At 37.3% G+C, this 13,083-nt stretch overlaps 1 protein-coding gene across 4 annotated transcripts in view; it reads right to left on the bottom strand.

The window, feature by feature from the left end:
- The window catches only part of GUCY2C (guanylate cyclase 2C), a 123,977-nt gene that overhangs the window by 35,744 nt on the left and 75,150 nt on the right, over nt 1-13,083 (bottom strand). For all 4 annotated transcript variants that reach the window (XM_054507169.2, XM_064591538.1, XM_064591537.1 and 1 more), the window contains 3 exons: nt 12,803-12,888; nt 10,151-10,262; nt 1,777-1,858 (listed from right to left, as the gene is read on the bottom strand). In XM_054507169.2, the coding sequence (XP_054363144.1) occupies nt 1,777-1,858; nt 10,151-10,262; nt 12,803-12,888 (280 nt within the window). The remainder of the gene's footprint in view (nt 1-1,776; nt 1,859-10,150; nt 10,263-12,802; nt 12,889-13,083) is intronic.

The following is a 13,083-nucleotide window of genomic DNA, read 5'->3' as shown; positions in this document are numbered from 1 at the left end:
CATTTAAGTCTTTATTCCATTTATAATCCGTATGGAATGAACTCTATATTTGTGTATGGTTTCAGGTAGGATTTTAATTTCATTTTTTCCATGTTGCAAGCCTACCGTGCCATCATTTTCCAATTGACTTGTAATGTCACCTCTAGCATATTCCAAATTCTCATGCTTGCTGTGTCTGGTTCTAGAATCTGAATTTTTCCATTGACCTATTTGTCCTTGAGTTTATCTTTGCTTGTGGTTATTTGACAAACTTCTACTCACCTTCTTAGGTCATTCATGATGCTTTTCTTATTGGATTCTAAGCAGAAATGACTATTTTCTTCCTATGCTTCCATCTAACTCTGAGTATTCCTCTATTAAATACATATAAAATAGCATATTATTGACCAATGATTATCCTAGGACCTGGGGCAAAGAAGGCTTGTAGCCTTAAAGGCTCTCATCTCTGCATTCAAAGAGACTCTTGGGACCCTACAGAGCCACGTGTCATTCATATTGAATCAGAGGATGCCATAAATCATTCACTATTTTCCTTATATAGGCAGTTGTAATGGAAAACTATAAGAATAACATCTGTCTACCAGATCTCCTTGTGGACACACCATTGCTCCAGCCAGACAGGACACACCTGTCTCTTCCTGTTTCCATCTGTTACTGTCTTTTACCTTGTGATTCCCCCCGATCTGAAGCTGACACTCATTTGGACTCGGTTCCTGAAGGGCATCAGCCACATCTGTGACCTTGCTATTGACTGGCTTTATTCTCCTCAAATTTTGGTTTCTGGTTATCTTCAACTAAATGGCCAGCATACACTGTATATGTGTATATACAGCTCAAATTTGGGGTAATGCAAAGTTACAGGAGTCAAGTTCTGCCTTCAGACTGAACAGAACATTCTACTTCCTTTCCTGGAGAAACCTTTAACTGACATCCAACAGAGTGGACTCTCTCATGAGAAAGTACAGTGCCACACCGATAAAAGCATGTGATACGAAGAGAAAAACTATTCTCTGGTTCAGCTGGGAAATGGAGGTGATCCTGACAATATAATAGGATGGAAAGTTTTATGTGTTTAACATAACAGATTAGCATAGTGTGGTATTCACGCATTCATTTATATATTCAACAAATATTTCTGAGCATACAGTATGCGTCTAACACTGTGCTGGGCACTTCATCTGTCCAAATTGAGTAGAACAACCATGGAACTGATGGTCAGAGGGCTTGAGTGCTGGTTTTGGCCCTACAACCACCTGGTGATGTGACTCCAGACAAGCCATTTGGTTTTCTGGGTCTCTTTCCCCAGGCTAAAATGGGAGGTGTGAAGTAGATGATTTCTAAAGACTCTTCCAGCCTGAACACTATATAATATAGAGATTGAAATGTCCCACAAAATACCAATAATACAGCAGAAGAGCTGTTTCCATCTATAGGATGCCTATTATATGGCAGTCACTATCCACACTTTATTTCAAGTTCTCACAACAGTTCAGATGAGGATACTGAAGTTAAGTAACCTGTAATAACACACTAAAAACCGCACAACTATTAAGTCACAGAACTGAGATAGATATGAGTTCAGGTGTCTCTAACTGATCCATTCAATACTGTTCTGCCCTCGATGTAGTCTTTGATGCAGAATGCCTTCATGATCTTAGATCTGTCTAGACACCTTCTTGTCGATGTATATTATCATTGATGACATCAGACTTCTCCCTCTCCCCTCCCCCGCTCTTTGGATGATGAGCACAGCAAGACAAAGGGGGTGGTAGGTACCTCAGCACCAGAAGAGCAATGAGCAGGAGCAGAACCACAGCTCCTGTGAGGGTGAAGACTGCAATCAACAGGACTTGAGGGCCTGTGGCAGAAAAGAGTGAAAAATGCATTAGTAAGGATCTTTGAAAAGAGAATAAAATCATTTCAAAGATTCTAGTTATATAATCTCATTTGAAGGAGGGAAAAGGAGAGACCTTTTAAAAAAAATTTTATCTTTTATTAATCCCTTCATTGGTAATATAGGTCCTGTATCTGTGGTCTCTGAGGAAAACTACCTGGAATGTGCCAGGGGAAGTGGTTTAATTTCAGTGGTCCTTATAGACTGCATACTGCGTTTCTATGGGAATCACCAAATATCACAAGAACATAAAATAGTGTCCAGTATGCAAATAATTTTGGTGGGAAACCCACCTGATGTCCTTGAAACCAATATACCTAAGGAGGATTCACAGAGGAAGAAAGTCAACTATTTTTTTAAAAGATTTTATTTATTATTTATTTATTTAAGAGAGAGAAAGAGAGAGAGACCATGCAAGCGGGGGAAAGGAGAAAGACAAGCAGTCTTCACTTGCTGAGTGTGGAGCCTGACGTGGGGCTTGATCTCAAAACACTGAATCATGACCTGAGCCAAAATCAAAAGTTGGACGCTTAACCGACTGAGCCACCCAGGGCTCCAGAGTCAACTATTTTTTAATACCAAGCACAATCAGAGGAAAAGCCAGTCATTGTGGAATATTAAATGACAGTATTGCCTGCAAGTGCTACAAAATCATTGATGGAAGTCAGTGAAGGATGTAAGTGATTTTATTTATTAGAGCACAAGTGTGTAGGTGGAGTTGTAAAGATGAAGCAATTTAAGAGACTGACAGAAGGGTAAGTGGAATTCAGGAAAATGTGGATCCAACCCAAGGAAGCTTTGAAACAGAAACTGAATATGCAGAGGAACAGGCCTCGACTGAGAAGGACAACAACAATAGTAAAACTGTACAAGAAAGTCATGTTTTGTATATGCCACGATGGATTGATTAGAATAGGAAGTTAGTGAGTTCAAGAAGGAAAAATGGAATGGATTCTAAGCAATAGAGTACTATTAGCTTTATATAAATAATAATGATGAAAATGTTACTAATTTTCAACTTATAGAATCAACTTATAGGTAAATGACAGAGGGTTTATATGACTGCCAAATAAATATTATCAGCTATGACAAATTAAAGAAAAATACAGAGAATCTGGGAGGTAGGAAGGAGGTAGTAGGAAAGATAGATAGGTAGTAGGAAGGTAGCAGGAAGGTAACATCTTCATCTTACCAAGTTGGGAATCAAGAAGTTTTTATTTTTATTTTTATTATTTTTTAAGATTTTATTTATTTATTTGAGAGAGAGAGAATGAGTGGAGGGAGAGGGAGAATCAGACTCCCTACTGAGCAGGGAGCCCAACGTGGGGTTCGATCCCAGAATTCCGGGATCATAACCTGAGCCGAAGAAAGATGCTTAACTGACTGAGCCACCCAGGCGCTCCATGAAGTTTTTTATATAGTTGGTAGAACAGTACTAGAAGCTTATGCATATTAATTAAAATTACAAAGGCACCCAATAAATGTATTGACAAAAAGATATAACTAATTTGAGAAAAGGTTAGAAAAAAGTAGGGCTAGTGAAGATGAACTAAATCTTTTATCAATACAAGAAATAAACAGATAACATCCAAAGCTTATGAATCAAGAAATATATGCATATTATTTAGAAATATGCAACAAACTAAAGGCAGAAGTGACTGAGAGACCAGAGCTGACAGAGGAGGGGCCAGGCATACTCACGTTCCATTATGAATATTTTTACTATTGGATTTTAACATCACATGCACGAATTTTCTTCACTAAAAATGTCTCCATGCTTTCTATAAGGGGTGACTTTGAAGGATTTATGCTTTGCTAACATAGGACTTTACTTCTGCTTATCTTGTTTCCTGCTAAGGGAAATTTTTAACAGTGAAAATGTGAGCTCTGGATTTCTGTTCTCATCAGGGCAGAAACAGATTAGTATCTTGGATTTGGATGGGCATATCTGACGATGTGAATTCTGTTTATTACTGTGATCATCACTCCTTACCACCACTCTCAAAATCGGTATGAGAAATATAATTCACCCATCAACGATTCTACTCATCAGTCTACTGAAATGACACATCCCATAGACTAGAGCATGAATTGGAGGGACTAGGGGGACTTCCGTCTGCTGGGTCCTCCCCATCTCAATTCCTGTCTACCCCCCACAGCATGAACATCTCACTGCACTAAATATACTTATGATATTTATTTATTTATTTATTTATTTATTTATTTATTTATTTATTTATTAAAGATTTAATTTATTTATTTGACAGAAAGAGAGCGAGCACAAGCAGGGGGAGCGGCAGGCAGAGGGAGAGGGAGAAGCAAGCTCCCCGCCGAGCAGGGAGCCTGATGCGGGACTCGATCCCAGGACTCTGGGATCATGACCTGAGCCGAAGGCAGTCGCTTAACCAACTGAGCCACCCAGGCGCCCATACTTATGATATTTAAATATGCTGTATGCTATTTAAATATAGAGGTGGTTAATTCAACATACTTTTCAGTTTTGCTTGAGTTATCAAGTCCCAGTATTATATAGTTCGAACGTTAAGCTTCTGCTGCCTTCTGGTGGCTGCTGTGGTTATCACAGTCTATTTAATTAGATTCACAGTGATGGTGGAAAGAGTTTATAACCCCAGGTCATATGGTATGATAGTTGGAAAGAATCTTGGAATCAGTTAACAAATCTCCTCATCTGAAGAAGGAAGAAACTCACACTTAGAGAAGTAAATTGACTAAAATTAACGCAGTGTGGATAAGTGCTGAGTAGAAACAGATTTATAGTTATCTCATTGTCCCTCCTTTCTTCTTTCATCCCTTGCAAGGTACTTTGTTGGGCAGAAGTGAATAAAGAATAGACCCCAAACCACAATGAGATACCACCTCACACCAGTCAGAATGGCTAAAATTAACAAGTCAGGAAACAACAAATGTTGGCGAGGATGCGGAGAAAGGGGGACCCTCCTACACTGTTGGTGGGAATGCAAGCTGGTGCAGCCACTCTGGAAAACAGTATGAAGGTTCATCAAGAAGTTAAAAATAGAGCTACCCTATAACCCAGCAATTGTACTACTAGGTATTTACCCTAAAGATACAAATGTAGTGATCTGAAGGGGCACCTGCACCCCTACATAGCAGCAATGTCCACAATAGCCAAACTATGGAAAGAGCCAAGGTGTCCATCGATAGATGAATGGATAAAGAAGGTGTGGTATATATATATGATGGAATATTACTCAGCAATCAAAAAGGGTGAAATCTTACCATTTACATCAATGTGGATGGAACTGGAGTGTATTATGCTGAGTGAAATAAGTCAATCAGAGAATGACAATTGTCATATGGTTTCACTGATATGTGGAATGTAATAAACAGCAGAGAGGATCATTGGGGAAGGGAGGGAAAACTGAATGGGAAGAAATCAGAGAGGGAGACAAACCATGAGAGACTCTTAACTATAGGAAACAAACAAGGTTGTTGGAGGGGAGGTGGTGGGGGATGAGGTAACTGGATGATGGCATTAAAGAGGGCATGTGATGTGATGAGCACTGAGTGTTTTATGCAACTGATGAATCATTGAACTCTACATCTGAAACTAATGATGTAGTATATGTTGGCTAAGTGAATTTAAATAATAATAAAAAAAGAATAGACCATACACTTAAACAGTGTATGGTTTTAAAAAATGTGTAAACCTATAAGTATCAAATAAATTCTAAGCTAGAAGTTGGGTGGGATGTAGGCAGGATCAATAGCCTCCTGGGGGGCTAAGGAAAAGCTTAGAAAAATGAAATTCAAGTTAAATGTTGAAGATGAGTGGCTGCTTACCAGTCATATGGGGGAGTGATACATTTTAATCAGAGGTAGTAGCATTACTAAGGACAGAGGGGCATGAAGTTGCAAGATCTCCCCCTCCTTTTTTTTTTTTAAGGAAGTAGGTGGAAATTGAGGGAATGGGGAAGGGATTTCAGGTAAGAAGAAAGATAAGGCTGGAGAAGTAGGAAGATCATGGACATTTTGTGCTATAATAAGTCTTTTGGACTTTATGGGTAAAGGGGAGCTGCCAATTGAGTGTTAGCAATAGTGTGACAATATGACTGGATCCATGCTTTCATTCTGGTGGCAAAGTTGGTTGGACTGGAGGTGGGCAGGAAGCAGGACCGAAGCAGGAAGTCAGGTGGATGTCATTGTAACCCAGGAGGCAGATGATGTTGGCGTGGATGAGGAACAGGAACACATGTGCGTTGTCCATTGCTGTGTTCCAGGTGCTGAGAACACTGCCTGGCACTAGCAAACCTTTGTAGAATGAATGAAATGACAGTGATGGTGTTACCTCCAGATGAGACATTCTGTTACTTAGGGGGCAGTGGTGTACCCAGATAAAAGACCAGATGAATATCTGATTTGTATACTATTTGAAAGATTGAGTTACTTTATTTATAAAGATTAAAATTAAATGTAGGGACAGTCGAGTAATGAAAAGCTCTGGCTAACTGAATTTTCTGGTTAAATGAGGATGAAGTGAAGTTGCTCAGAATGATACAATGTCCCTGTAATACGAATAATATAACATGAATATTTAATGTGATCTCTTTTAGGTAAATAATGAGAGCTCTCTCAAAAATTACTTTTTGAAGGGTGCCTGGGTGTCTGCCTTCGGCTCAGGTGATCCCAGGGTCTTGAGATTGAGCCCCACTTCGGACTCCCTGCTCAGTGAGGAGGCTGCTTCTCCCTCTCCCCACCCCCACTTGTGCTCTCTCTCGCTCAAATAAATACATAAAATCATTTAAAAATTGCTTTTTGAGAAGTTGAGCATTTTACAAAGAGCAGATCCTTCTGTTGAATAAAAAAATATCTACAAACTCTTAAGGAAATATATTAAAAATACAAACTAACATTGTCACTATAATTAAGGGAAAAGAAAAAATAATTGTAATTCAAAAAGTTGCAAAAGAAAGAAGTAGAGAGTTGCAGAAATCCACAAGAAAAGAGATATATTTCAAAAGTAAGTTTGGTTTAAACGTACAAAGCTTGCAGATGGTTCTAAAGATAATTAAAAAGTGTCTGCCTTCAGCTCAGGTCATGATCCCAGGGTCTGCTCCCTGCTCAGTGAGGAGTCTGCTTCTCCCTCTCTCTTCCCCCACTTGTGCTCTCTCTCTCTAGCTCAAATAAATACATAAAATCATTTAAAAATTGCTTAATTAAAAAAAATCTTGCTAATGAAAAGAAATCAACTTTAAAAAGCAATGATAGCATTGCTTTTCTTTTTCAAGACTGCTTTGGATATTGGGGGTCTTTTGTGGTTCCATACAAATTTTAAGATTGTTTGGTCTAGCTCTGTGGAAAATGCTATTTGTATTTTGATAGGGATTGCATTAAATGTGTAGATTGCTTTGGGTAATATAGAAATTTTAACAATATTTGTTCTTCCAATACGTGAGCATGGAATGTCTTTTCATTTCTTTGTGTCATCTTCAATTTCTTTCATCAGTATTTTATAGTTTTCAGAGTACAGGTCTTTCACCTCTTCGGTTAGGTTTATTCCTAGGTACTTTATTATTTGGGATAGGATTAAAGACCTAAATATGAGATCTGAAACCACAAAAATCCTTGAAGAGAGCACAGGCAGTAACTTCTTGGACATCAGTCATAGCAACTTCTATCTAGATATGTCTCCTCAGGCAAGGGAAACAAAAGCAAAAATAAACTATTGGGACTACATCTGCACAGCGAAGGAAACAATCAATAAAACTAAAAAGCAATCTCCAGAATGGGAGAAGATATTTGTCAATGACATATCCAATAAAAGGTTAGTATCCAAAATATATTGAGAACTTATAAAACACTGAAAAAACAATCCAATTAAACATGGGCAGAAGACACGAATAGATATTTCTCCATAGAAGACATATAGATGACCAAGAGACACATGAAAAGATGCTGCTCATAATCACTTATCATCAGGGAAATGCAAGCCAAAACTACAGGAGATACCACCTCACACCTGTCAGAATGACTAAAATCAGCAACACAAGATACAAGCGTTGGCGAGGATGCAGAGAAAGGGGAACACTCACACACTGTTGGTGGGAATGCAAACTGGTGCAGCCACTCTGAAAAACAGTATGGAGGTGCCTCAAAAAGTTAAAAATAGAAATACCCTATGATCCAGCAATCGCACTACTGGGTATTTACCCAAAGAATACAAGAACACTAATTCAAAGGGATACATGCACCCTGATGTTTATAGCAGCATTATTTACAATAGCCAAGATATGGAAGCAGCCCAAGTGTCCATTGACTGAAGAATGGATAAAGAAGATGTGATATATATATTTATATTTATATTTATATATATTTATATATTTATATACATCACATCTTTATATATTTAATGGAATATTATTCAGCCATAAAAAAGAATGAAATCTTGCCATTTGCAATGGCATGGATGGAGCTAAAGAATATAATGCTAAGGGAAATAAGTTAGAGAAAAACAAATACCATATGATTTCACTCATATGTGGAATTTAAGAAACAAAATAAACAAGCCAAGGGGAAAAATAAGAGAGAAACAGAGAGAGAGAGAAAGCAAGAAACAAACTCTTAATTATAAAGAACAATCTGATGGTTACCAGAGGGGAGGGATTTAGGGGGGATGGGTGAAATAGGTGATGGAGAGTAAGGAGGGCACTTGCTGTGATAAGCACAGGGGGATGTACTGAAGTGTTGAATCACTATATTGAACACCTCAAACTAATATAACATTGTATGTTAACTAACTGGAATTAAAATAAAAACTTAAAAAATGATAGCAGTAAATCTGAAATCAGTTCAGGATTGCTTATTGTTTAGAAGAATGGGAACCTCACTTCCCACTTCCCTCTTTGCTTCTTTGCTTTAGTCAACTGCTCATGGCTACTGAATAAAAATACAGGAGTCATTTTTAACCATATTTGACTCATGGAACACAAGAGGACTGAAAACATAGCAAGTGCATCCAACACATTAACACAAGGAAGTGCATCAAACCAGAGCTTTTCTCTTTATGTCATATCGACCTCAGTTTCTGGCAATAGACCAGGGCTGGGAGAGAAATATTTCTAGTTTATTTTTTAATATTTAAAAGTGGTAAATTAATACAGTCATTATGGAAAAATTTGGAAAATTAGAAAAAGCATAAAATAGCAAATAAATAAATAAATAAATAAATAAAATCTCAACCAACCAAACAAACAAAAAAACCCACTCCTAGGATCCTATTACTCAGAAGCTACCACTGTTAACATTTTAGCATATTTCTTTACAATCTATTTCTAACATTGTTTTACAAAGTTAGAATCTCATTAAATTAAAAAGTTGTTTATTTTCCTGTTAATTTACCTTATAAGTTTTCCTATGTCATTTAAAATTCTTTGTAAATAATTATTTTAATTGGCTTATGATGCTCCATTTATGGATATATCATCATCTGCTAAATCATTTTATTAATGTTGCTTCTACATTTTTTTTTTTTTGCATCTTTGGGCATAAATGCTTGTCCAAATTTAAACTTCTTTCTCTAGAAATAGATTAGTAACGTGAAATTACTTACTATTCATTGTCATAAGTCTTGGCTGAGCCAGACTGTCCTGAGACCTTGTTGCCCAGGAGATACCTGGCTGGTCCTGTCCAGGGATGGCCAGTGTTATATGGTTGTATGGGAAGTTGCATGGGTGAAGTCCTGGTCATGGTAGGGCTTTCCATGACATGATAGTACCTCATCTTAAGTAGGTGAGTAGCCATCATTATAACCCAAGTATGTGTCCGGTGAGGAAACGGGGGATACTTCTGAAGCCATGCTCACTGATGACTGATGGCTGATGGCATCTTGTGTTCCTTGCTGAAATATGTATACTTTGAGTTTATTGCAGTAAAATGGAATCAGTGGCATTAAGAATACATGTGTCTGTGTTCATTTTGCCAGTTGTCAAACCTAATTTTCTATAGGATAATTTTTGTCAGTGGTTAGGTAGGACACATTAAAAAGAGGTATAGCTACATTAGAATAGGGATATTTTCAGTGTTTAATCAAAACTATAATATCATTCATTAGGCAGGGAAGTAAAGCCCACATTTTACAAACCTGGCAAATCTAATTCAGACAACAAACAAAACAAATGAAAACATAAAAACGCAGGCTAATTGCATAAACCATTGAATGTACTTACCTTACCAGAAAAGCAAGTTCACAAAAACAAAACTGATTAAGGGATCTCTTACCCTGGCCTGGGATATCACTTGGAAGTTTGTGGTTCATCCAGATGAACATGGGGTTCTTAATCTCTGGGGTAGTCTTATTTACATGGGTGTCATACCTCAAGAGAACCGTGTACTGTGTCAGGGCATGAAAAAGAAGAAGGATGAACAGAAAAAGACATTTTAGAATGACTTCTGATGAGATTGTCCTGCCCATGACATCTGAATTTCATAGTAACAATTCTCAGTGAAACAGGTAATGTTTAGCAGGCAGGAGCTAGCTAGTTGGCATCCATTTATTGGTTCACAGCATGAAAGTAGATTTAAGCTCCAGCTGGGTCAATTATTTTTGTTTCTTTATGACCATAGGGTACTTTATGCTCATACTGGTAACTCCTACCCAACATAGATTCTTCGGGTCTTTAGAGAACCAGTTCAAGTCTCTCATATTACAAAAATGTTAAAATAGAGACCAAAAGAAATTAAATGGTTAGGTCCAAGTCACATGGCAAGTGAAGTACCAATGTTTTCCACAATATTAAGTTGCTATTGAAGATAATATCTTTTTTATTTTATTTTATTTATTTATTTGAGAGAGAGAATGAGATAGAGAGAGCATGAGAGGGGGGAGGGTCAGAGGGAGAAGCAGACTCCCTGCTGAGCAGGGAGCCCAATGCGGGACTCGATCCTGGGACTCCAGGATCATGACCTGAGCTGAAGGCAGTTGCTTAACCAACTGAGCCACCCAGGCACCCTGAAGATAATATCTTAAGAAAATGCACTACAGCTAAAATCCGTTCATTATCCATTTTGATACATGTCAAGGGGCTCTGAAATAATTCACATTTAAATTCTGTCAATTACATAATTTTCAAATCTCTTCTATCCTTTTGCTCTAATGTGCTGTCTTGTACATGATACTAATTAGGTTTCTAAGATAAAAGTTTTCTTTTTCAAGCAATCTGCTGATAGGATATATTAATATATCCTTATATTACTGCTGCATATAATGATCATCTTTCTAAATTCAACACCATTCCCTCAAAACTTTCTGGACAAAAGTTTTACATCTTTAGAAATATACTTTTAACTTGAAAGCATGATCTATAATTGCATATATTGAGGGTAGTAAATATCCTAATATTAGGAGACAGTACATTGAATCTCTATTGAAAATTCCTCCGGATATAGAATAACTTATTTATATCCCTGTGTTTTGAGAATTAATCCCTGGTTTCCCTATATGTACATATTATACAGCACAACTGATGGAATTAGATTATTGAAAAATTCAACTAGATTTGCCTTTATTGAAAAATTCAGCTAGATTTTCTTTCAGAGAGAATAAGTGCACAGAACATTTTTCATATTGAAGAGCAGTTATGAGGCTGATGTAGGATCTTCCCACATGTATTTGCTTCTCTCCAAGAGCATCATCCCAGCACAAATAACTTAGAGAGGAGTAGAGTTCTCTTTATAATTACTATAATAACTGGAGCATTGATGACACTTCAAGTTTTTTATAGTAACTGAAAACTATGGAGTACTTTTTTGAAATGTTGCCCTCAAATTTCTGGTTTAACTTTCTCAATCTGGACATCTTTCCTCTAGCTTTCCACATTTTTATTACAGATATATTTTTAGAAAGTGGGTTAATATATACACTAAATAAATGACTTAAAGATGTCATAATGATCACATTGGAAAATCACATGAAAAAATGAGAAAGAAAAGAAAAAGAAAACTTTTTCTCTTAGATTCCTAGTTATGTCAGGACATGACATCTTAAAGAGAGAAACTTTCTACTGACCATTTGGTTGGCAGAACAGTGGCTTTCATAGTTTGTCATAGGCACTACTTTGGGTGACATAAAGACAGGTGATTTGTTTTTTGTTTTGTTTTGTTTTTTAAAGATTTTATTGATTTATTTGACAGAGAGAGACACAGTGAGAGCAGGATCACAAGCAGGGGGAGAGGAAGAGGGAGAAACAGGCTTCCCGTGGAGCAGGGAGCCCAATGCGGGGCTCGATCCCAGGACCCTGGGATCATGACCTGAGCCGAAGGCAGATGCTTAACGAATGAGCCACCCAGGCGCCCCAGGTGATTTGTTTTTAAATTAAATGATGATCAGCCATCAACTATATGCCATATAAGAAGCTAAGCACTGGAGGCATAGAGAAGTAAGACCCACTCCCTTTCTTTAAAGAACCTATATGTAGGTGAGGAGAAAAGAGATACATAACATGAATAAGAGCATGACATTATAGGACTGTTTATATGTGTCAGAAAGATAGCACAATTAATGATTTTCATGAGTCAGATGGAGAGAATAGAGAATGTTTCATTGAAATTTTTAGCTGTGGAAATAAATAAACAATTCTTAGGAGAGCACTGTCATCCTCTCGTTAGTATCCCATCAATAGTCTGGTCTTTATATCAATGTATTCTGGGTGGGTATTTTATATACAGCCAATAGAGTGTGGACGTTCTAAATAAGGTATGCGTCAAAATGCTTAAAGAATACAGTCCTAAGTAGGTCATAATTGTGAATCTGAAATAAATAACTTGCAGATTTTAAACACAACTTCTCTAATTCCTTTGCTATCACTCGCCTTGTAGTTATCCTTCCTCACCTAGTCACTTAACCCCAAGTTCCTGATAAGAAGTCAGACATACTTTGTTGGTTTCCACAGAAGTATACAGAAGCACCATAGTGTTGTCAATATCCCCACAGTCGTCCAAAGTCACAGGACCTGCATGCCCTAGGGCAAAATCAGAAAGAATTGGAGGTTATTTTTGACTTTTTGACTGAAAAACCAGTTAGATCCTTACAGACAGTATAAAATAGGTTCAAATTGCTCTATTTTACTGAAAAATTATCTTAATGAGCTAATCAGAGGGAATATCCATTGGCTCTTGGCCCTGAGATCTCTGATGGACATTTTTTTTTTTTAAAG

The sequence above is a fragment of the Mirounga angustirostris genome, unplaced genomic scaffold (genome assembly GCF_029215605.1).
Source record: "Mirounga angustirostris isolate CCGP_5_RB_7025 unplaced genomic scaffold, mMirAng1.0.hap1 SCAF_5, whole genome shotgun sequence".
In the NCBI taxonomy this organism is placed as follows: Eukaryota; Metazoa; Chordata; class Mammalia; order Carnivora; family Phocidae; genus Mirounga; species Mirounga angustirostris.
Note: the sequence above shows the minus strand (reverse complement) of the source record. Positions and strands in the feature narration are given on the sequence as shown.